General features: G+C 49.4%; 3 protein-coding genes and 1 long non-coding RNA gene across 5 annotated transcripts in view; 2 read left to right on the plus strand and 2 right to left on the minus strand.

Annotated features, from left to right (window-relative positions):
• Positions 1-110: 110 nt before the first annotated feature.
• LOC310832958 lies at positions 111-2,734 on the plus strand. The gene is made up of 2 exons (XR_014558477.1): positions 111-240; positions 2,313-2,734. It is a non-coding gene; the product is annotated as an uncharacterized lncRNA (long non-coding RNA).
• Positions 2,735-3,474: 740 nt separating this feature from the next.
• GLOD4 (glyoxalase domain containing 4) lies at positions 3,475-11,528 on the minus strand. The gene is made up of 9 exons (XM_083715322.1): positions 11,324-11,528; positions 10,525-10,574; positions 9,263-9,383; positions 8,190-8,334; positions 7,423-7,559; positions 6,302-6,388; positions 4,852-4,965; positions 3,794-3,880; positions 3,475-3,689 (listed from the first exon to the last, which is right to left on the minus strand). The coding sequence occupies exons 1-9, from the start codon at positions 11,411-11,413 to the stop codon at positions 3,624-3,626; spliced, it is 897 nt and encodes a 298-aa protein (XP_083571448.1). The 5' UTR covers positions 11,414-11,528; the 3' UTR covers positions 3,475-3,623.
• Positions 11,529-11,686: 158 nt separating this feature from the next.
• On the plus strand, positions 11,687-21,566 carry MRM3 (mitochondrial rRNA methyltransferase 3). Of its 2 annotated transcripts, XR_014558473.1 has the most exons (5): positions 11,687-12,360; positions 13,790-14,034; positions 14,745-14,912; positions 16,893-18,823; positions 18,997-21,566. XR_014558473.1 is itself a non-coding variant. In XM_083715227.1 (4 exons), the coding sequence occupies exons 1-4, from the start codon at positions 12,044-12,046 to the stop codon at positions 17,447-17,449; spliced, it is 1,287 nt and encodes a 428-aa protein (XP_083571353.1). In that variant the 5' UTR covers positions 11,687-12,043; the 3' UTR covers positions 17,450-21,566. The 2 variants fall into 2 exon arrangements, 1 of the variants encoding a protein (XP_083571353.1); XM_083715227.1 differs by having other exon boundaries at positions 16,893-21,566.
• Positions 19,854-24,024, minus strand: part of NXN (nucleoredoxin) — a 68,676-nt gene continuing 64,505 nt past the window's right edge. Inside the window, exon 8 of the mRNA XM_083715208.1 lies at positions 19,854-22,141. Within this exon, the coding sequence (XP_083571334.1) occupies positions 21,959-22,141 (183 nt within the window). The 3' untranslated portion in view covers positions 19,854-21,958. The remainder of the gene's footprint in view (positions 22,142-24,024) is intronic.

A 24,024-nucleotide genomic window follows, 5' to 3' on the forward strand; every position in this document is an offset into this window, starting at 1 on the left:
AAATTGCGCCACGCCGCCGCCGCCGCAGCAATACAGTAGTCGGTTTCCAACCGCGCGGGCGCGCTGGATCCCGGCTCCTCCTCCCGGATCTCTCGGTCCCTGGGCGGATCCCTTTGCAGCCAGCGAGACGGGGCTGCGCAAGCAGAAGCGCCGTCGGAACAGCTACCTCTGCAGGCTCCTGCGCAACACTGCACGGCGCAGGGGCCGCCGAGCCATCCTGCTGCCCGCCTACACCGGCTGGTAAAAAAAGCCCCTGAATAGAGGTTTTTTTGGGGGGACTCTTTCTCTTTCTCCTTCCTTACTAGGAATAGCGAGTGCCGGGGCTCCCCGTTTGCAAAGCGAGCAGGGCGCCGGGGTTTGGAAATATTGGGGCAGGAGACATTCTCCTCCAGCTCTCGACGTTTCGCACCTGCCATCTTTTAAATCGCCTCCTGGGCTTGGGCAGCGGATAGCTTCAGGGACGCGTCTCTGGGCATGTGCAGAGTGCTTTCGTGCATTTCTGTCTTTATTGGTGGCACTGCAGAAGCATGCGCAAGCAAATGAAACGCATACGGGTTATAAAACGCCCCGCTGTATTTTGGGGTGAGTGGAGATTTAATCCCAGGCTGCCCCGGTCCCGATCCGAAACTCTAAAGTTTCGGATAGCTGGCAACTTTTCTGCTTGTTAAAGGGAAATTCCCTTATTACGAATAGGATTCCTCGCAACAAAAGGGAAAAGTTGACAGCTATGAAAGGAGTGGGGAGTCTCCAGATGCTGATAGACTACAACGCCCATCATCCCTCACTACTGGCCATTTTAGTTGGGGCTCATGGGAGTTGTAGTGGCACAGCTGGAAGGCACAGGGTTTCCCCCTCCCGTTGTTCGCCTCTTGTAGTCTAGGACCATCAGCTATGCTGGTTGGGGCTGATGCGAGTCTGAGCCAACAGCATCCAGACAAGCGTATATCTCTGTAGGCTACCAATTTCTTCCAGGCATTGCAAAAAGAAAAGAAAAAAGGCTCAACAGCTTTTCTGTCCAGATTTTCACTTTTTGAAATATGGCAACAGCTCTGGGAATCTGAAGCGAGGGGGCCTTTTACCGCTCTGGAACTCAGCCACCTTACAGGGGTGCTGTGTTGGAAGATAATTATGGGCAATGCATTTTTAAATCCATGAAAGGTCCTCCCGCAATTCATCACTGCTCTGTAATATTGCTCTGAGCAAAACATACACTGTTATTGTCATCATATTAGAACAACCTCGTGGCTGTGATTTTTAAGTTGTCTTAAACTATCTTTAATATTGTGTTTTAATTACTGTAACCCTGGGCCGTTAAGAGTGAAGGGCAGGTTGTTAATAATAATAATAATAATAATAATAATAATAATTTTATTATTATTATTATTATTATTATTCCATAGAATGTATATCCCACTTGGTTGTAGAAATCCCCAAAGCAGTTTACAAAAAGAATAAGATTACAAGTAAAATAATTAAAACATTCAAAACATTTCGCAACAAACTGAACACACATCAGCATTCCAAATATCTGGCTAGGCTTGTCTAAACAAAAATGTTTTTAGCAAGCGCCGGAAAGAGTACGGTGAATACGCCCGCCTCGTATCAATAGGCGGGGAGTTCCAAAGTGTAAGTGCTGCCACACTAACAGCTTGAGCTCTTACAAATGGCCGTTATGTGGTACCCGTCACAGGGCCAGTTCTGCAGATCGAAACAGCCAAGAGGGCATATACAGTCATACCTCAGGTTGAATACGCTTCGAGTTGAGCGCGTTCGAGTTGTGCTCAGCGGCAACCCGGAAGTAATGGAGCGCTTCCGGGTTTCGCCGCTTGCACATGCGCAGACATTCAAAAATGACGTCATACGCATGCGCAGAAGCGGCGAAAAGCGACGTGCGTGCAGACGTGCCATCGTTAGTTACGTTTGCTTCTGGATGCGAACGGGGATCTGGAACGGATCCCGTTCGTATCTAGTGGTACCACTGTACAGTGGTACCTCAGGTTACATATGCTTCAGATTACAGACTCCGCTAACCCAGAAATAGTGCTTCAGGTTAAGAACTTTGCTTCAGGATGAGAACAGAAATCGGGCTCTGGCAGCGCAGTGGCAGCAGGAGGCACCATTAGCTAAAGTGGTGCTTCAGGTTAAGAACAGTTTCAGGTAAAGAACAGACCTCCAGAACGAATTAAGTACTTAACCCGAGGTACCGCTGTATGGGGTAAGGTGATGCTCACCTTAATACTAATTAATAATAACAGTAACAACAGTAACAACAATAATAGGCTTCTTTTCCTGCCCTCTGTTTGGAACACCAGGGACAGTCCTTTCAAGCATGACTCGCTCCTGATCTCGAGAAAGGCCCTGTGCACAGGTCAGAAGGAAGGCGCACTCATGACAACATGTCACAGGCTGAGCTTGAGAAAGCCACTGGCCTGGTCTCGCAAGTGAAAGGGTCCGTCTCCGTCATGGATCTGCTGCACAAGAGGGCTGCCCCCTGCCTGGCCAGCCACGACCTAAAATCCAAAGCGACAAGGGAGGCAGGGAGCGACCACCGAGACCTTTCGGAGGAGGAAGCCGCTGAGGAGGTCCACATCACCAGGGTGGAGGAGCTGGAAAAGAAGGACAGCAGATGACTGCGGAGAGGGCTGCGCGGGACCCGGCTTCCAGGTCGCTTCAGCCATCTTCCGCCCCAACGTTCTCTGGCAGTTAAGGCAATAAAGGGCCCCTTGAGAAGCTCTCCAGCATCACCTTGCAGTATTTTGTCGTTTCAAATTGGGAGCGGTGCACCAGGCTGTTTTGTGGTACAGCCCTGCTAGGGTTGGAGGACTGTACCGCCGTGGGGGTGGCGGCCTAAAAAGGAGCACCAAACCTGCTCCTTAAACCTTTTCCTGACGTGCTTAAGCAGCTTAGGGAGCAGCCTTCTATAGGTCAGACACTTTCTCCATCAAGGCCACTGCTGCCTGCTCTGACTGGCAGCTGCCGCCCATATTTCAGGCAGCTCTTTCCTCATCACCTGCCACTAACTAATCCCTGTAACCTGGAGGTGCTGAGGATCAAATTGTGGGAGCTTCTGCATGCGAGGCAGGGGCTCTGACATTTGTTTGCCGGCAACGGTCTGCTAGAATTTCTAGGTGCAGAGAATTTAGTAAAAATGCGGCACTTAAAAACATACACGCACATTTTGCAAGATAGAGTGGTACGGTCCCGACAATTTGGGGGAAGAGGGCCTGTCCTTTTAGAAAGCAGGAACGTATAGTAGGATAGAATATTTATATTTATTTATATTTTGCTGGCTGAGTCGGACAGAAAAGTTCTCAAAGGGGTGTGTGCCTTGGAAACACTGGACAGGGCCGTGACATGCAGCGGCGTTTTGCTTTGGCGAATCATCACACCTTTGCAGGCTGCATCCGTCGCAACCAAGAGCCCCCCCCCCCGCTCCATGCACACACAAGAAAGGAACAGATTCAAGAGAGGAAGGAAGGAAACGGCAATTAATTTAATTAAAAGAGAAGGAGTTCCAAGCGATAGCAGCAATAATCATCCATGTGCACAGAAAGTATGGCCGACGGCCTCCTTTCCCAGGTCCCCACAAAAGACCCTGCCAACCAGACGATTCCCCACCCGGGCTAAGCGGAAGGCTTTGGGGTGTTACGTTTGGCAAACCATTCGTGGCTCTTGTCGGCCGCCATCGCCTGCAGGAGAGAAGAGAAAAGCCGTGAGCCACATCACGGTGGAGAAAAGCGGAGCCCTTGGATCACCTTTAATTTCGAATAAACGTTGAAAGGGGGAGTCTCACCTCGTCTAAGAGTTTCCCACCGTTTGGGTCCACCTTGGAAAGCTCTCTGAAAGCCTCATCCCCGACGAAGCAGATTTCGTGGCCGTCCTAAAGCAGGTGGAAGAGCAGGAACAGCAAAGGGGTCACCTGAAGGGAAGCGACATTTGCCACGGCGGCCGCAGTCACTACTCAAGGGAGCTGGCAATTATTTGGGGGATATACTGTCAGTTTGCATTTCTTAGTACAGAAGGTAATTGATCTGATATGTAGAGGTCTTTCCTCTTCTGCTTAGTTCAAGAGTGTTCTGGAAGGTTTCTTTCTACATGAAAGAAACAGGCAAGTGGTTTCTGGTGTTTGGGTTATTCCTTCTGGGAAGCTGAGTACAGCTGGTTTAAACTGGTTCCTTATCCTTTCTGTCAAGGTCATGCTGACTATAATAGTCAGGCCAGGAGGAGTCTGGGTTCTGTTTCACACTCTCTTTTCTCTGTGTGTGTTCTGGTGTGGTGTTCTGTATGCTATAGTGTTAAGGTTTAGTCTTATTATAAGTTATGGTTAAGATAAGACTGCTGTAACTGGATTCCTTATGGCCTGTGCCAATCCTGCATGTATTGGATCAGTGACCATTGTGCTCATTTGCCTTCAGTAGCAGTAAAGCTCTGCTGGGTGAAATTGCCTCTGGTTTATTTTTTTGGAACTCTGCGATGTGTTAAAATTTCCCCTCCACATGCACTGCATATACAGGAACCCACAGAGATGATAGGAGTCGGAAGTCTTACATTTGGAGATCTACAGCTTTTGTCAATCATTGCTCCAAGAGACATTCTCCTCTCTCAGGAAGGACTCCCTCTGCTAAACAGAGGCATTCCTTCATCTCTTGCACACAAGTAGGGAATGCTGCTTTGTGAGATCAGGGATAGGGGACCCTGTGGCCCTCCAGGTGCTGATGGACTACAACTCCCAGCACCCCTGACCACTGGCCCTGCTGCAGCCGGGGCTGATGGGAGTTGGAGTCCAATGACGCCTGGCCACAGAGCCCTCGTTCCTGACCTACACAAAAGCTGTTTTGAAGCTGCACTCACAGGATCCGCCAGGATGACCACTTGAACCGTTGCTTTCCCAGGTGTGTCCAGGCTCACGAGGGGGGTCAAGATCTTCTGGCCTTCCTTCTTCATCAAGGCTTCGATGCCAGGCAACTGGGGAGGACAAACAAAACGGGGAAGGGAAAATCAGCAGAGTACGAATGCGTCCATTTTGAGCGAGGTAACAAAAGAGGAAGCTCATTTCTCATTTTAGAAAATCTTTGAGCACCTTTAATGAAAGAAATCTAGAACGCGGATGTCAAATAGTTTTTGAAGAATCCCTTCCAGTTGTGTTTAAGGTGTAGTGGTTAGAGTGTGAGACTGAGAGCTGGGAGATCAGGGTCCAAATCCTCACTTGACCGCAAAGCTCCTTGGGTGACCTTGGGACAGTCCCTGTCTCTCAGCCTAACCTACCTGGCAGGGTTACTGTGGGGATAAAATGGGGTGGGGAAGTATGGACACCGCCTTGTGCTCCTTGGAGGAAAGTTGGGATCCAAATGTCATCAAATAAATAAATAAGCCAAATGAATCCATTTACAGTAGTCAAGAACTAGCTGAATTAAGACTGTAAGAAGAGATTGAAATAAACATTCGCATTATTAGTATTAGATAGAGAAATAATAGGGTATATTCATTCTTATTTTTAGGTTTGATGTTATTGTATAAATACGTTATTAGTAGTTTTTTTCTTTTAGGAGGTAGCAAAGTGGGTGAAAGGAGAAACAAATCAGAAGTGGGGGGAAGCCCAGGAGGGGAGGGAGGGAGGAACGCGTAGTAAATGTTATGAATATGAGATGGATAGAATGAATGAAAAAGGGAAATGAATAAAAAAAAAGACTGTAAGAAGAAGGGGCAGTGGGCCCTCTAGCCCAGCAACCTCCCAGAGGCGCCTGTGGGGATTCTGCAAGTGGGACCCGAGCACAAGAGAAACTCTCTCTTCTTGTGGTTTCTAGGAACTGGCATTCAGAAGCACTGGGAGGCAGAGCAGAGTCATTGTGACTAGTAAACATTGGCAGCCTTTTCCTCCATGAAATTGCCCAATCCTCTTTTGAAGCCATACCTGCCACTGCAAGAGTGAGCACCACAGCTTCAGTAGGTGCTGCATGAAGAAGGACTTTAATGAACATATTGGGAGCCATTCATCATTTTTATTTATGAACAGGTGTCGCATGCTTTTGATATTTCCCCACTAAGCATTTATTTCAAGCTAAAGTTGCCTTTGTCTTGTTGGGAATATTAGGAACATGAGAAGCTGCCTGACCCCTGGCCCAGTCTACTGGGCCTACCTCAGTGTTCTCTACTCTGACTGGCAGGGGCTCTGCAAGATTTCGTGCAGGAGTCCCTCCTAACCCGACCTGGAGATGCCGCCAGGAACAGAACCCGGGACCTTCCATCTACCACTTGAGCAGCAGCCCCTCCCTGACAAACCTTGTAAGCAATCCCCACTGACCTCTTCCTTGGGGCAGGAGAAGGCGATCCTCCCAAAGGCTGCTCCGTGGTCCACGGCTTGACCGATGCCCTGCAACTCCAGCTTACACTGGAAGGGGGAAATAAAAGGAAATCAGGCCACTGGGTTTGCAACGTAGACTGGTGCCTCAGCAGCAGCAGCAACAGCAGAAGTGGGGCTTGCGAAGAGAGCGGTAACATCCATGCCATCCATTTAAAGCACATGACTTCCCCAATGGAATCCTGGGAACTGTATAGTTTGCTAACAGTGCTGGATAAGGTAAAGGGACCCCTGACCATTAGGTCCAGTTGCGGATGACTCTGGGGTTGCGGCGCTCATCTCGCTTTACTGGCCAAGGGAGCCGGTGTACAGCTTCCGGGTCATGTGGCCAGCATGACTAAGCCGCTTCTGGTGAACCAGAGCAGCGCATGGAAACACCGTTTACCTTCCCGCCAGAGCGGTACCTGTTTATCTACTTGCACTTTGACATGCTTTCGAACTGCTAGGTTGGCAGGAGCAGGGACCGAGCAATGGGAGCTCACCCCGTCGCGGGGATTCAAACTGCCGTTCTTCCTATCAGCAAGCCCAAGAGGCTCAGTGGTTTATAATAATAATAATAATAATAATAATAATAATAATAATAATAATAATAATAATTTATTATTTATACCCTGCCCATCTAGCTGGGTTTCCCCAGCCACTCTGGGCGGCTTCCAACAAAACACTAAAATACAATAACCTATTAAACATTAAAAGCTTCCCTAAACAGGGCTGCCTTCAGATGTCTTCTAAAAGTTTGGTAGTTATTTTTCTGTTTGACATCTGGTGGGAGGGCGTTCCACAGGGCAGGTGCCACTACCAAGAAGGCCCTCTGTCTGGTTCCTTGTAACTTGGCTTCTCGCAGCGAAGGAACCGCCAGAAGACCCTCGGTGCTGGACCTCAGTGTCCAGGCAGAATTATGGCGGAGGAGACACTCCTTCAGGTTTAGACCACAGCGCCTGGGTACTGAGGGCCAAAGACGCCCAACCACTGCAGAAGCTGGAATGGCGGCCCTGTCTCTGCCACACATACCTGGAAGACGCCCTGAGGATCCCCTCAGCTGCCTGCTGCCCCTTCAGCCTCACCTGGTTATCTCCATAGCCGAGCAGAGCCTTCTGTTTGTCTTCATCCTTCTCGTACAGCTTCATGCCCAGGAACTTGGACCAGTAGTCCACAGATTTCTGCAGGCTGGACACGGCCAAAGTAACCTTCAGCACAGGATCTGGAAGAACGGAAGAGCTTCAGGAATGGGTGGGCTTTAGGCACAGGATTGAGGATTGCAAGAAATTCCGGACTGGTGGCTGGTAGTTCCTCTCCCCAACTTTATTGTTATTCTTTATAAAAACTGGTTATATACAGGCAACGCCTCTCACCCACCCGCATTTAGGCAGGGGTTATGTTCTGGGCACCGCACGCATCAGTGAAACAGCGTATAGTTGAAACACCTTTTTAAAAGCCTGCAAACACCCTATTCCGACCCGGTTCCACCCCTATCAAGCTGCCTTCTGCTCCTTTTTGTGACATTTTTAGGTCACTTCCGGGGGTTCGGCACGATGAGCGTATGCACAGTTGCACACATATTGAACGCGCGTCAGTGGGGGGTTGCCTGTACTGCTGATTCATTATTTTTAAAAATCTGAGCAGTTTGCAGCAATTGCACATAAAACCAACACGATGGAAGCCGTATCGAATAATTAAAATCAGAAATCAGTTAGCAATTGTGGAAAGGGGCATTCTCAACTGCCTGCATAAGCTTGAAGGAAAATAATTTTTTCAGAAGGCTGAATCCCCACGGGCAGATGAATCCACTGTCATCCTAACTACAGAGCATCATATGGCACCCTCTCTTTACCTTCCTTTGATGACGTTTTGTCTTCCAGGCAGAACTTGTAGCCTCCTGGGGCTTCTGTTTCGTAGATGCCTGCTGAGGTCTCTTTGAGGGGCCACTGCAGCTTTTTGGCATTGCTCACAGCCTGGCTGGACACAATAGTCATCCCCTGGCATGGCAAGAAGAAGAAGAAAATAATAAGACGAAAATAACCCCAGAATCACAGCCCTGGATGACCTGGGGCCAATTGCTCTTTCTCAGCCTAACCTGCCTCACAGGGTTGTGTTTGCAATAAAATGGCAAGAGGAGGAGGGGGAAAACATGCTCACCGCCTTGAGCTCCTTGGAGTAAAAGTGGGATATAAATGTAGAAGTTGTAGCAGTATAAAAAAAATAACACCTGCCTGCCATTTTTGACCTCTGAAGTTTCTGAAAGTGCCCAAGCTATTGGATAAGCTTCAGAGGTCTCGCTTTCTGACCAGCCTCTCTTGACAAGACCATTTTTCTTTACAATTTTTTTCATTTCATAAAACTTATACACTGCTTGCTTGTAAAAGAAAAACCCTCACAGCACTTTACAGAAAGAATAAAATCATCAATAAGAAAAATTAACAATAATTTAAGACTTTCCAAAAGTTAAAATAAAAATTGACTAAGAACAGATTAAAACCATCCTGATGGAGGGCATTGAGCAATATCTTACTTAAGTACAGCTCCCATCCTCTGTGCCCATTGGACATGCTTGCTGGTGCTGATGGGACTTGTAGTTTAGCAGCATCAGGAGGGCCAAAGGTTTCCTAACCCCTGCAGTACACCTAACCCTACCACAATCGAAGACTCCAAGCCTCAGAACACACAGTCCACGAAAGCTCACTGATCTAGTCCCTTTGCTATGCAAACTCCAAAGTCCCCCAACAGCAACTGCAGAGCTTTTTACCTTTTCTAGAATGAGAAATGTGGCCCACCGCACTCCCAGGGCCTACTCAGTGCTTTGTTCATTTCACCTGTTCTTTTGAGCCGAAACTAAGCCTTAGCGATCCCAGAACCAACGTACTTTGCAAACCTCCTCACTTATCAACTGAATGAAGCGGTGCCTACCAGGAAATCGTTGCAGAGGCGGTAATCTCCGATTCCGTAATTGTAGGTTAGCTCCGCGACGAAGTGATTGTCTTCTGGACCGTAGCCCACCATCGTTTTACTCCACTTGCCGTCATAGGGGCTAGAAACACAGCGGCCTTTTATTTGTATTGCAATAACTCGGGGGGGGGGGGAATTCCTGCATCTCCCTCTCTTCTGGGGTACTTCAGCTCACTCAAGATGCCAATGTAATGGCAGAGAACATGCCTTGCATGAGACGGTCCCAGGTTCAATCTCTGGGTAGGGCTAAGCAAGACTCTTGCCTGAAACTCTGGAAAGCCACTGCCAGTCAGAGAGGGCAATAAAGGGCTTGATGGGCAGACATGCCAGGTCAGATTAAGGCAGCTTTTTCTATTCTATTCTAGCTTCCCAGTCTTCTGCTCTCATCAATGGCACAAAACTCCTCTCCACCCAATGCTGCACTCATTTGAAGGGTAGCAGTCTACCCAGACACCGGCATGCGACATAGGTAAAGGGACCCCTGACCATTAGGTCCAGTCGTGACCAACTCTGGGGTTGCGGCACTCATCTCGCTTTACTGGCCGAGGGAGCTGGCGTACAGCTTCCAGGTCATGTGGCCAGCATGACAAAGCCACTTCTGGTGAACCAGAGAGCGCACGGAAACACCATTTACCTTCCCGCCAGAGCGGTACCTATTTATCTACTTGCACTTTGACGTGCTTTCGAACTGCTAGGTTGGCAGGAGCGTGGACCGAGCAACGGGAGCTCACTCCATCGCCGGGATTCAAATCGCCGACCTTCTGATCGGCATGTCCTAGGCTCTGTGGTTTAACCCACAGCGCCACCCATGTCCCTAGTGTCCTAAGGCATTCTATGCAGACACCGGAACTATACACAGAATTGTTGTACCCATCCCATGATGTCACAGAAGGTCAGCCAATGGGAAGCGAGGGAGCATTTATTTTGTGGGCACTATTGGCTGAAGAAACTTGCGTTGCCAGGCAGCAGCACCTGCCTCAGAGCTCTCCACCCCTTTGGGGCTACTGCCTCCAAACACTCAAGAGCAGGCATAGGCAAACTTGGCCCTCCAGATGTTTTGGGATTACAACTCCCATCATCTCTGACCACTGGTCCCGTTAGCTAGGGATGATGGGAGCTGTAGCCCCAAAACATCTGGAGGGCCGAGTTTGCCTAGACCTGCTCAGGAGTGTCAAGGGAAATGTCCGCTTTGATGAGAAACAACCAAAATGAAGACGACCTACCCGTTACAAGTGGCCTTGCAGCCTTCTTCAAATTCTTCATGCCTTAGAACCTGTTTGTTTTTTTAAAAAAAGTTAACGTTCAGGCACAAACAAGAAGGCTTTTGACACTTTTGATGTGCATGGTTTGGGGACACTTTATTTTTAAAATTGTTTTTAATATTGCATTTTAACACAAGGCGCCCGCCCTGTGGAACGCCCTCCCATCAGATATCAAGGACATAAGCAGCTATCTTATCTTTTAAAAGACATCTGAAGGCAGCCCTGTTTAGGGAAGTTTTTAATATTTAATGCTGTATTGTTTTTAACACTCAGTTGGGAGCCGCCCAGAGTGGCTGGGGAAACTCAGCCAGATGGGCGGGGTATAAATAAATTATTATTATTTATTATTATTATTATTATTATTATTATTATTATTATTCCAACGTGATCTTAAACGCAACATGTGACTCTATCTATATAGATATACAGAGAGACACATAGATTTTTTCCTGAAATTTGTTACTTGCAAAAAATCAATGCATTCCTGAAAAACTAAGTGCGCCGCTCTGCTGCGTAATCAGGAGCGACAAACGTTGACGAAAACAAACGCCGCCTCTGTAAGAAAGATTGGGCCAAAGAGGCCGCCGTAATTAACTAGCCGCTCTAGGGGAAGACGCTGGAAAACCAAACCAACTCGTTCCCGCGTAGCTTGGGACCCTGGGGCACCCGTAGCCGTGACGTCATCCCTGCCTCAAAAAGCCCTCCCCCCAAACTGCCAAGGCCGCTTCCTAACCGCCCACCGTCTCGCGCCCCCACTTACGCGCATGCCCAGTACATCCCGGTAGAAGCGCGCGGTCTCGGCTCGGTCGCCCACTTTGAACACGAAGTGCAGCGCCCGCCGAGCCTTCATATTCAGGGGCCTTGTCTTTCTTCCCAGACTCCACCTCACGCGCAAAGCCGCCCACACAGAAGTGATTCGCGAGCAAGCGCGGTCGCCTGATTCAGGGGGTGGGGTTGGTTTTGTATTTATCCTCTCCCCTTTCTGGCGCGTGGGAAGGACGTCACGACACGCCGCCTAAACCTGAGGCAACTTTTAAAATGAATTACAGAAGCCTTCAAAAATAAGTTTTATCTTTTTCAAGAGCACTGTCGCCTCAAATCAGACAGCGCTCTTGAAAAAGATAAAACTTATTTTTGAAGGCTTCGATAATTAATGTTTTTCCACGAACGTTGAGTGGCATATCTATAACTTTATACATCTATGGTGAACACCATGTCGGGTGCGTCTTAAAAGTGAGAGCCTGGAAATCGCAACAATGACTCTATCATGCCATAGCTCTACAAGGGACTCTCAGCCAATGGCCGCCTCCGAATGTCCCCCGGAAGTTGCGGACAAACGTTTTTTACGTCCCTCTTCCATCTCTATGGCTTTTTAGGACCGGTATATAAATACAAAAGGACGCTGTTGCCATTAGTGACGGAGATCTCGCGATAGTCTGAGAAGGGGAAATACCGCTCGACGCCCGCGCCAGTAAGCAATATGGCGGCCTTCATGAGGGGCGCGCGAGCCCCCTTCTTGCTGCTCAGGCCGGCCTTGGGCAGCGCGGCCGGGCGGCGAGGGGTCCGCGCGCTGAAGAGGAGCCCGGTCCGCGTGCTGCCCTCCGTCGCGGAGACGCGGGAGGAGCAGCGACGGGTCGTCCCCGGCCCCCCTCAGCCCAAGGCCGGCCCTTCGAAGAAGCCTCGAGACCAGGCCGGCTCGGAGAGCAAGGCCCCAAAAGCAGCGGCCGCGAAGGTGCCGGAACGCAAAGAAGCGGAACTTTGCTTCGAGAAGGCGCAATCCGGAGACAAGAGACTTAGGCAAGGCCGCGCGCGCAAGGCATTCTGGGGGTTGTTGTTTGGCACGGGCGGAGGCCGGGAAGGGCCGAATGGGAAAGGGACTACAACTCCCAAGAACCACCAGGGCAGACGAGAAAGGCCGCGCGCAAGGGCTTCTGGGAGTTGCAGTTCTGGGTGGATGGGAGACAGAGAGAAGGATGGAAATGTTTGTTGTATTTAAACCCCACCATTCCTCCAAGGAACAGGGTTATTGCCCATTTTATTCCCACACGAACTCTGTGAGGTTGATTGGGCTGAGAGAGCATGAGGGCTTCACAGCTGAGAGGATTTGAACTCTGGTCTGCCAGTGACTAATCCAGCACTCCAGCCACTGCACCACACAGGTTTACTATAATAATAATAATATTATTAAAAATGAATAAGCGATTTTAAACTACCTTGAAAAAAAGTAACAACTGTATATTAAAAGATAAGGCAGTCTTCTCTGTCTGCTGATTCGCAGTCTTGAGTATTTGCAGTGTGAAAGGAAAAACAAAAGGGAAGGGTGTTGTTGTCGTCGTTTAGTGGTGTCCGCCTCTTCGTGACCCCCTGGACCAGAGCACGCCAGGCCCTCCCGTCTTCCACTGCCTCCTGCAATTTGGTCAAACTCGTGCTGGTAGCTTCAAGAACACTGTCCCACCATCTCGTCCTCTGCTGTCCCCTTCTCCTTGTGCCCTCCATCTTTCCCAACATCAGGGTCTTTTCCAGGGAGCCTTCTCTTCTCATGAGGTGACCAAAGTCTTGGAGCCTCAGCTTCAGGATCCGTCCTTCCAGTGAGCACTCAGGGCTGATTTCCTTCAGAATGGAGAGGTTTGCTCTTCTTGCAGTCCATGGGACTCTCAAGAGTCTCCTCCAGCAACAGAATTCAAAAGCGTCAATTCTTCGGCAATCAGCCTTCTTTATGGTCCAGCTCTCACTTCCATACATCACTCTTCCCATCCTCACCATACACATCCTCTCTAGTTTTATTTTTGGCAGGAAAAGGCTGCAGAAGGACGTGATGGAGATTGGAGGGTTGATACAGAAAGCTGCCTTATAGCAAGTCAGAGCAACCCGTCCATCTAGCTCAGAATTGTCTGCACTGCCCAGCAGTGACTTTCCATGATTTCAGGAAGGCAATGTTCCCAGGAGATGCCAGGGATTGAACCTGGAGCCTTGTGAATGAAATTCTGAGGCTGTACCGTGGAGCTACAACCATTCTCCTGGTATATGGGGGGCTTGTTGTAAATGGAAACCGTTGTGCACATTTGGGATTTGTTTCTGTTGGAAGAAGCACCTCAGGCTGAGCAGGCCGATGTGCTCTATCGCCTTTGGTGGTTGTCATCCTTTGGGGCTGCGGATAACATTTGTCAACCAGCCTGGGGAAGATGGGGGGAAAGTTTGTGGGCTTGACGGATCTGTTTCTCTGCAGCAAAGTGGTGACGCTTGCCAAGTCCAGGTCGTTTCGCGAGAGACACGGGAAGATCCTGCTGGAGGGCAGGCGACTCATCACCGACGCGCTGGCAGCTGGCGCCGTTCCCCAGACACTCTTCTTCAGCACCATAGAGCATTTGAAGGAGCTGCCAGTGAACAAGCTGAAAGGCGCCAGCCTTGTCAAGGTGAAGTTTGAAGACCTCAAGACCTGGTCTGATGTCATCGCATCTCAGGGTGTGATTGGTAAGTTCATCAGGAACGTAGGGAGGCTGCCTTATACACAGGCAGGCCATTGTTTCCTCTGAGCTCAGTAACGTCCACACTGGCTGGCAGCAGCTCTGCAGGGTCTCAGACAAGAGGATATTCCCAGCCCAACCTGGAAGTGCTGGAAATTAAACCAGGGAGAGGCTGATACAATGGTACCTTGGGTTACATATGCTTCAGGTTACAGACTCTGCTAACCCAGAAATAGTACCTCGGGTTAAGAACTTTGCTTCAGGATGAGAACAGAAATCGTGTGGCAGTGGCGCAGCAGCAGTGGGAGGCCCCATTAGCTAAAGTGGTGCTTCAGGTTAAGGACAGTTTCAGGTTAAGAACAGACCTCTGCAACGAATTAAATATATAACCAGAGGTACCACTGTACTTTGTCTCGGAGTCACAGCTCTTTTCCTGAAATTAAAACAAGATTCTAGTCCTTAAGAGGGGCTGGTTTAAAGAGGAACATGGGAAGCTGCCTTATACTGAGTCAGATTGTATTGACCCTTCTAGCTCAGTAGTGTCTACACTGACTGGAAGTGGCACTCCAGAATTTCAGGCACTCATGGGGTGTGTGAAGCAGGGCCAGTAGGGAGTGTGGCCTGGGGAGAGGTTTTGGGAGAGTCTGGAGGGGCCCATTTGAGGCTGTGGGCCCACCCTTGTTCTAAACGAATCTTCCCTGACTGCATTTCCTCCAGGAATCTTCTCCAGACCAGACCACGCCAAAATGGCGTACCCAGAAGTCCAGCAAGAACATGCGCTGCCCCTCTCTCTGATCTGTGACAACATCCGCGACCCAGGGAACATGGGCACCCTCCTGAGATCAGCAGCTGGAGCAGGCTGCAGCAGGGTGCTGCTTCTCAAAGGTGGGGAGCGTCACTCTATGGATAGATCAGGGCTGGGTTCCAATTCCGCTTCTGCTCCTTGGGCAGGACCTGTTTGCGGTCTTCCCAGAGGCAGCTGGTTGGTCCCACAAGAGGCAGTGACTGCCCCCAACCTAGACAGCTTTAAGAGAGAGTGAGGCAGAAACTGCAACATGCCTTTGAATAATAGTTGCTGGAAATTGCAGATGGGGAGAGGGCTCAGAAATATTACCTGTCCCTGCTCTCAGGCTTCTTTCTCTTTCTCTGCATTCTGTGGCCTGATGGGAATTAATTGTCCCAGACTTGAAGGCATCAGGCTGGGAAAGGTTTATATAGAATAGAACTTGATGGGTTTGGGGCAGTTTGGCTCCAAGGAGATAAGACTGACGGGTAACTGAGTTTTCTTAATCAACATGCCTGTTAACAACATCCCTTTAACAAAGCAGCTTTTGTTATGACACATTTCCAAACCTATGGCTGTAAGATATGCAGGGCATCTCCAAAGCTGACCTGACTCAAGGACTTGATAAGGCTTCAGATATACAAAAGAGGCAGGCTTTGCTTCTGGAAAGCTTCCTCCTTTAATCTTTTAAAGAGATCTGTAGAATTGGGATTGCGACCAGTTTCATCAAATGAGAATCCACCCCCTCCCCAAAGGAAGTTTACTTTTCTATCTATATTTTTGAAGCATTTGTTAAATTAAAAAACAACAAGACATGCCTTTAGGCTTTGCAATCTAAAAGTCACAACATAAAAGGAAAAAGGGATGGGGAGGGTAGAGGATGGAGGGGGAAAGCAAATCCAGGCCCTGGTTCTTAAAATTTCAGAGTTCTTTTAGGGCCAACTGAACCTGTCAGTCTCTTAGCAAACTCTAGTGGTCCAGTTTCTCACCTCTCCCTCTGCTCCCCTCGCTGGCAGCTGCTGAGTGGCATCCGAAGAGGCTCCTTGAATGAGGAGTGCTTAGGTGGGCTGTGCGTTTTTCATCTACCCGCAGGGCTGCTAGCTATCCATGGCTGCTGCTCATGCTAGCAATGCTTGGCTCCACTGTCAAAGGCAGTCAGGCATTCCTGGAGGGCCACAGGGAGAATGCACTGGCGCTTGAATCCTGAGTTACATTTTTTTTGTATTGGATCAGATTAAGGTGTGCGTGATCTTTGCTGTTTCTTCAGCTTGTAAACCACCTTGCGTATAGCAATATAGAAATGAGGTATACAACTTAAAAATTAAAAGCAAAATAAAATGCTAACACAGGCTACAGACCTGTCATTAGCTGGCTGCATAAAATATTTTTAGGTCAGCAGTGTGTCATTCTCTCTTTAATTTTTTTTTTTAATTAAATTTCTTTTCTCTCATTACATACACTTACACAACCATCTCTCCCTCCCCCCCTTTGGGACTTCCCTCAACTTCCATTTCTGATTTATTAACCTCATTAGTATCTTCTGCAATTTTCTACAAATGTCATATTTTCCCTTTTATTACATTACTTAAATCCTACTATCAGGTCAAAATTCTTTGTTTCTGCAAATATAAAAGGTTCCCACTTTTTTTCAAAGTCCCTATTGTCCCAAAGGTAAAGGGACCCCTGACCATTAGGTCCAGTCGTGGCCGACTCTGGGGTTGCGGCCGAGGGAGCCGGCGCACAGCTTCCGGGTCATGTGGCCAGCATGACTAAGCCGCTTCTGGCGAACCAGAGCAGTGCACGGAAACGCCGTTTACCTTCCCATTGGAGTGGTACCTATTTATCTACTTGCACTTTGACGTGCTTTTGAAATGCTAGGTTGGCAGGAGCAGGGATCAAGCAACAGGAGCTCACCCCGTGGCGGGGATTCGAACCCCCAACCTTCTGATTGGCAAGTCCTAGGCTCTGTGGTTTAACCCACAGCACCACCCGCGTCCCACCCCTATTGTCCTAGCAGTGTAACATTCTCCACAAGGCTGCTCCAGACTCTTCTAACATTTCTCCCTCTCCCCGTACTCCAGGCTGCGTCGACGCCTGGGAGCCCAAAGTCCTCCGGGCAGGGATGGGAGCTCACTTCCGCCTCTCCATCCTTTCCGACCTGGACTGGGGGGTCCTGCCAAGCTACCTCCTCCCCGACAGCTGTGTACATGTGGCCGACTGCTCCCAGGCACAGGTCGCACCGGCAGTGGCAGAGAACGCCGCCAGCCATGGCTGGGTCTCCCGGCCCTACAACCTGAAGGCGAAGCCGGCTCTGCAGGATTGGGACCGTGATTTGGACGGCAGCGAAGACGAGAGGCAAGAATCAGGCCGGCTGGAAGTCCAGCCTTACTCCGAGCCCTGGATGGAGGGTCCCGCAACGGCGGTGGTGATCGGTGGGGAGACCCACGGCGTGAGCACGGAAGCCAGGCAGCTGGCCCAGAGCACTGGGGGGAAGCGGCTGGTCATTCCGGTGGTCCCTGGCGTGGACAGCTTGAACTGTGCCATGGCTGCCAGCATCCTCCTCTTCGAAGGAAAGCGGCAGATGAAGCTGTCAGAGGCGGGGAGAAACCCCGTTTCCGGGATCTGGCAGAACTGTTGAGGAAGAGATGCCGGATTCTTGCCTGTGGGGGTGTTCAGAGAAACAAACATTGCCCTTTGGTTTTGGCCCCTCCATCTTGGAGAGTCAATTCTTTCTGACTTGGTGGCACCGCACTCTCAGTGCAGCCCTGTTGCCGACGAGAACTGAACAGGAAGGGAGGGGGCAAGTGTCTCTTAAGAGACTGTAGGTTTACAAAAGGCTGTTTGCCAAGAAGGGCTCTCTGGGGGAGGCAAGTGTGATTGCAAGAAAGCCCAGCAGAAACATTCAACCCCATTTTTACACTTTTTCTGCTTCCGTTGGTTGTTTTCCCATGTTGCATCACTGGGGCTTATGGGGGCATATGTACGTGCATTTGAATTCCTTCCACCCCTGCTGGGAAAACACAAAAAACACAGGTCCCTGCATCTAGACAACCAGCACTTCAGGGGGAAATGTTTGGATCTTTCCTTGAGGTTCTAGCTAACTCCATGCAGGGATACTTTGAGAGGAAAAACAACAGCAACTATAGAGGGACATTCCAGCATAGGACCCTGCCCCAAGCGCACATACCTGGCTGGCTAAAGGGGTACAATCCAGACTCTCAGATCTTGCATGCGTTTTGAATTCTGAAACTCAGAGATAACAAAGAAAGCTTTACCTTGGGCCTGGAGGTCCTCACCCTGTGAAGCTGGCACAAAATCAATGTAGCCAAGCGCCCCAGGACTGTGGCATCTGCCAGCGTGTACTTTTTAAAAAGTCAGCTTCATCCCCACCCCATCTTTCCCCCCCCCTCCTCCCTTTTCTGGCAGCGAAGGTGCATTGCTGGGTCCGTGACTCAGCCTCTGGCACAGCTTCTAGGGTGACCTCACCAGGTCCTCTCTGATCCCTTGCCAAGGGCACAGCGCAGCTTGTCGCCTCTGGCGGGCGACCTCAAGCTGCCACAGGCTCCCTTGCTGTAGTCCCTCTTCACAATGCAATGTATTTGTTCAGGCCTTTTTCCAGTTGGTGTCTCTTTCTCCTGCTGAGTGACCCTTTCTGGCTGAGCCTGTAAACTCCTGATTTTTTGGGGGGTGGAAATCCCCATCTATTTCCTTCCTAGCCCTCCCAATCTCCTCTTTTGTCCAAATCAGATGTTCAGGTTTCTTACCCAGATAGTGTTTTAGTGCATTAAGCCAGTAAGTTAAAAGACAAATCTGCCAAACGGTCATCCTGGTTAAAGATCAAGCTTTTAAATCTTTTTCTGCTGGGAAAACAGACCTTCTCATTGTTTATGTGGAGTTGTACAGAATAAATTCTGGATTTGCTCCCCTCTCTCTTTGTTGAGTGTATTTCTAATAAGCCACGGAGGCTTCTCCTCATTTCAGATTGCCAGCAAGGTTTAAACGTTCTGTAAAAGCCAGTTTGGACTGACAGGTGGCTGCTATGCTCTGCCCACCCTTAATGGAAGCCTGAATGCTGCCATCTGCCAGAAATGCCTTTTAAATGTTTCCCCTCTTTTTGAACCTCCAGCTCTGACCCTTGCCACTCTGGCCACTCCAAAAGGAGCTTTTCGAAAATTCTTAGTACAGTACTGTATACATGTGTTTCTCAAACTGCTAAGCTTCTTTTTCACCAGAAGGTGGCAGAACACTCACAGAAGCACTTGATGACAAAAGGGTGGGGACTCTACATGGAGTAGTTAGCATTGCCAGATTTCTTTACCCTCCTTTACTCCTGGACAGGATCGGTGCACCTGCGACCCCCCACCCCTGGTCTCCTATCAGCTCTGGGCAGTTTGGTCAAATGGTCAGGGATGAGAGCAGCACTCCTCCAGGATCCAGAAGGCCAGAGCTGCCATTGCCCCCTGCTCTGGATGTTGTTGGACTTCAATTCCCATCAGCCACAGGGTGGCTATGGATCATAGAGCTGGGTTCCAGCTAGAGGGCCCCCACCCCTGCTCTAGGCAGTGGCAAATTTAGCTTCACCACCCCGTCCCAGCTTGCATCCTGCAGAAAGAGGGACGTCTGGAGGAAGCAGGACTTTCTAGCTGTTGGATCTGTGGCCCCTAAAGCATCACTTGATCAAGGCCTTTTTATAAACTCCAGGCTCCTGGGTATTACCTCCAAGGAGAGGTCCTGGAAAACAAGGTCTCTTGCATATGATAATTTAACGGGGTGAGCAAATTAGAAGCCCCTGCGAATGGCTGTGGGACTCCCAGCGGCCCCAGCCAAGGATCATGGGACTTGCAGTCCAGCAATATCTGGAGTAACACAACAAATCACCTCCATGTTGCAAGAAAACATGGAGCGGGGCGGATCTGTCCCGAGGCCCCTTGCCATGAGTTTCTTTCAAGAGTTTTCTCCCACGCTATCCTGCCCAAACACGTCCCCACATTCTCGCAACCTGCCTCTGCAGCCTTGACAGCAAAACCACACTCTGGGCAAGCTGACGTTACTAGAACGGGTTTTATTACAAAGTTCCAGTCACCATGTACAAGTTTGTTTGTTTTTTACAACGTCCAACTTTGCCAGGGAGAGAGAAAGAGAGACGATGGGGTTGGGGAGAGAGGATCTGGCTGTGCTATCCCAGCGTAATCCCAACCCAACCCACCTTGCTTGCCAAAACGGCTAAAAACATCAGAGTCACCTCTATTGAGACTTGCTCAAGTTTTTATCAGCTGCATGTTTAGGGGGGATGTATTTAACATGGGATTAAGGAAGAAAAAAAGGCGAGGAGAAAAATACCTAAGAGAGTCCTGGGCTTTATTTCAAAGTCAGTGGAAGGAAGCACTCTGCAGAAAGTTGGTTGCAAAGCAGAAGGTGGAATTCAACAATTCAGAGCGACTGGAAAGTTCTCTACTTGCTAGTGGCCTGAATGTTAGGATGGCAGCTACAGACGCCTCTCACAACCAGGGAGCTCGTTTTACTGGGGTCCCTGACCAGGCAAAAGCTTCTGCTTACACTAGAGCAAATGTGACTTAGAAAAGTTTTGCATATCTTTAAGCCACACAACGCAGTAGGGTGGGGAAGTCATGTGTACCCCTCCTCTCCTTACTCTGAGCCCTTGAACGTTTGGGCAAATGGCGGACTACACCTCAGGCGACACCCCACTTAACTGAGCCACTTGAAGTCTTGACTCGCCTGAATTTCTGAGGGGCAGCAAAATGGTGCTAATTTTAGCAAAAACAGGCCACTACCAAAACACCCCACCAACCCACGGCTGAAAGTTTTAAACAGTGGGTGAACAACCTTCCACTCGATTTAGAATTGCGCCTGGTCATTCATAAAAGAAGTCAAATGGCTGATTTTCAAAGCTAGGCTAAAAAATGCAAGGATACCTCCTCCTCCCCTGGGCTAAAGATAGCGCAAGAGGATGCAAACATTTCCCAAGGCCTCTAATTTGTCCTCCTACACCGCCCCATCTCAATTATACGGTCCAGTGGCAGCACCAGCAAGATCTCACACAGAGACCCCACGGGCACACCCCATGACTCCCCATGTGCTTTAAGCCCTGCATGGCAGATATGGGGCCTGAGGAAATCTCATTATCCCAGAGCTCTCGAGTCTTTAATATCAACCTTTCAGGTGGCTTGGCAACTAAAGGCTCCCAAGATGCAATGGTTGTGTACAAATTGCAAAGAGAGAAAGGCATGGACAACTGAATTACGATCCAAGTTGTAGGAAGATTCAAGGGGAAGAGAGAGAAAATTCTATTCGATTCGCAGTACAGGTGAGCATTAAATGCTTTTGCATTTTGAACCTGGAGCATTCCAGCAAAGCTGGAGAGGTGACCCTCACCTAGGAAACCTGATGCTGTTTCCCTGCTGCAAGACACCCTAAGGGAGTACAGCTGGAAGAAGATACAGAGTACTTGTTAGAGGATCCTCACTCCCATACCCCTCAAAAGAACATAGCCAGGAGGGCAGCGGCCTGCTCTGTAAGCTTTTATTTTTCTTCAGCCTCGAAAGGCAAACAGTTTTGATGGGTTAACTACCCTACCCTTCCCCCAAAATATTACATATGCTGGATTTAGGTGTGGGTGCTTGTATGTCACTTGTCATATTGGAAAGATGGAAAAACTGGGCTTTGATAAAGGATCTGGTTACTGCTGTGTTTGGACAGGTTACATGAGTGACCAGCAGAGATTTCTTTTTTAATAATAACAATAAAAAAAAAAACAGAATGCAGCCACAGCTCTGGCTGGGACCATGGGAAATCCATCACTTCTCCTCCACCTGGGCTCTTGGGAAACCTCCCACTTCCCACCTCCCGTCACACCCCAAAAACTATAAGCCCAGCCTCCTCTGACCAGCACCTCCCAGCTGAAATGCAGCACCTTTTAAAAAGAGTTTGGTTAGGAGGGGAAATCAAGAAGAGAGAAACTTGCTGTGTTTGGAAAAAACAAGGCACCACAAGAACGTCAAGAGTTAACGTTGTGCACAGAGCTGGAGAGAGAGAAAAATCCTGCAATTTTTTAAATAAGGTCCAAGCTGGGAGTGGGGGCAGGAAAAAAGAGGCCCCCTCCCCTTTTCAACCCTGCCTCTGCTTCTCCTCAGATGGGCTCCGGTTTAAGCTTGTCCATTAGAAAGTCATTCACAAAAGCTTCCACGATGTCGGGTGTGATCTCCTCGACGTCCATGACATACTTGGCACGGGCAGACATGTCCAGGATGGTGAGAAGAGGAGCAGCCTCCGGGAGGTTGGTGTAGTCCCGAAGGGAGTCGGTCATGTCATCCTGCAAAAGATGGCCGAGAGAGATCCGTTATCCCAAAATCTAAGAGGCAGGAACACCGGAGGTTTCCTTATCCCCTTGCTCCCTCTGAGTTCAGTATTGCTTGCGCTGACTGGCACCCGCTCTCTAGACAGGGGATATTTCCAGCCCTAGCTGGAGATGCCCTTTGGGGAGTGATTCTGGGACCTTCTGCCTGTAAAGGGGAAGAGGGGGCTGTAGCTCAGCAGCAGAGAAGCCCTGCTTTGCATGCAGAACGTCCCAGGTTCAATCCCCAGGAGGCTCTCTAGGCAGGGCTAGGAGAGACCCCCTGACCCAAACCCTGGAGAGCCCCTGTCCGTCTGAAAAGACAATTCTGGGCTAGGTGGAGTAGCAGCAGCTCCCTGTGTCCCCCTAAAAGATTCCAGTCCTCTTGGTTCTGAACAAAGGGATGCGTTAAGCAGGAGTATGGGAAGACACCTTATACAGAGTCAAAACAACGGTCCATTTAGCTCACTGTTGTCTACACTGACTGGCAGCAGCTCTGCACGGTTTCAGGCAGGAGTCATTGCGATCCACAACCCACTGTTATTCAGGGGAAGCAGAGGGGGGACATAGGCATTGCAGCTAGGAGATCCAGACTAGAGGGGCCTTTGATCCGACTGTAAACCCTTTTCAGTGTGGGACATTAAAAAATACCCCAAAACAAACCCACACACTTTTTTTTGCTTATTAAACTGTGTAAAACGTTTCAGGAACTGCTGGTACCGTGTAAAATAAATATTATCATCAACTAGGCAGGAGGGTCTTGTGTTCATTGTGGCTTGGTGTCATGGGGGGGGCAATGGAGAAAAAAGAAGCTGCCTTTTGTCTGTGCTTGCAGCACCCTCTCACTCTGCCTGTCAGTCAAGCCACAATGAAAACCAGGGGGCAGTACAAAGGGGGCGGGTCTGCGGCATAGTGCCTCCGCCTCCCCTCTCTGCTTAGAAAGGGTGAAAGCCAGGCCAAAGGTTAAGGCCTCCTCCCATTCTCTCTCTCTCTCTCTCTCTCTCTCTCTCTCTCTCTCTCTCACACACACACACACACACACACACACACACAGAGAGAGAGAGAGAGAGAGAGAGAGAGAGAGAGAGAGACAGCTGACTGAAGCCAGTAAGTGTTCCCTTATCTATTTTGGCTCTGTTATCACCCAGACGGGGAAAAGGCTGTGAACAGAGAGCGCTGCAAATTGTGGTTAGGTTAAGTGGAGCGACAGGTTGCTCTTTAGCAGTTTGAGAAGGTCCACTTGCATTTTTTTCAAAAAAGCAAGCCAAGGATCTAGTCCTCATGGCTGAATTAGGGGGGAAACAGGCTTAGAATGGTGCAGGAGACAGAATCACAGGAGGGGACCCAAAGGTTAATCCAGTGCAACCCCCTGCAATGCAGGAATCGCAGCTGAAGAATCCCTGACAGACGACCAGCCAACCTGTTTAAAAACCTCCAAGGAAGTAGATTCCACCGCCTTCCAAGCGAATCTGCTCCACTGCAGAAAGCTCTTCCTAATTTTTAGTCAGAATCTCTTTTGCCGTAACGCGAATCAATCCCAAACTCCCTCATAAGGCTTGGTTAGATATACCTGAAGGCATCCACAGACGCAAAAGAGGTGTGCCCAAGCACCCGCACAGAACAGGCGGCCTGAACATCGATATCCCGGGCAGATCAGCCCACCCTGCCTGATCAAGGTGGAGTGCCAAAGAAATGGGCAATAAAAACCTTAATAAAGAAGCAGATGGATGCAAAGGATCTGTTTGTGTGTAACGTCTGTGTGTTGCTGAAGGCAGTTTTTGCTTTGTTTGGGTCTTGGCACTGTGACTGCAGCTAGCGTGGGCTGAGAGACGGGATTCTGAGCCATGAAGGCCCTGGTGAGA

This window comes from Podarcis gaigeae (assembly GCF_964106915.1).
Source record: "Podarcis gaigeae genome assembly, chromosome: 15".
Lineage (NCBI taxonomy): Eukaryota > Metazoa > Chordata > Lepidosauria > Squamata > Lacertidae > Podarcis > Podarcis gaigeae.

Bases quoted from the DNA above. Each gene is read 5' to 3' on its own strand.
- GLOD4 (XM_083715322.1), bottom strand. From the start codon at position 11,413: ATGAAGGCTCGGCGGGCGCTGCACTTCGTGTTCAAAGTGGGCGACCGA. The intron at 8,335-9,262 runs GTAGGCACCGCT...TTGCCATGCCAG, and splicing joins GCCTCTGCAACGATTTCCTG to GGGATGACTATTGTGTCCAG. The intron at 6,389-7,422 runs GTGAGGCTGAAG...TCCCCCTTCCAG, and splicing joins TCGGCTATGGAGATAACCAG to TGTAAGCTGGAGTTGCAGGG.
- MRM3 (XM_083715227.1), top strand. From the start codon at position 12,044: ATGGCGGCCTTCATGAGGGGCGCGCGAGCCCCCTTCTTGCTGCTCAGG. The intron at 12,361-13,789 runs GCAAGGCCGCGC...GTTTCTCTGCAG, and splicing joins TCCGGAGACAAGAGACTTAG to CAAAGTGGTGACGCTTGCCA. The intron at 14,035-14,744 runs GTAAGTTCATCA...CATTTCCTCCAG, and splicing joins CGCATCTCAGGGTGTGATTG to GAATCTTCTCCAGACCAGAC.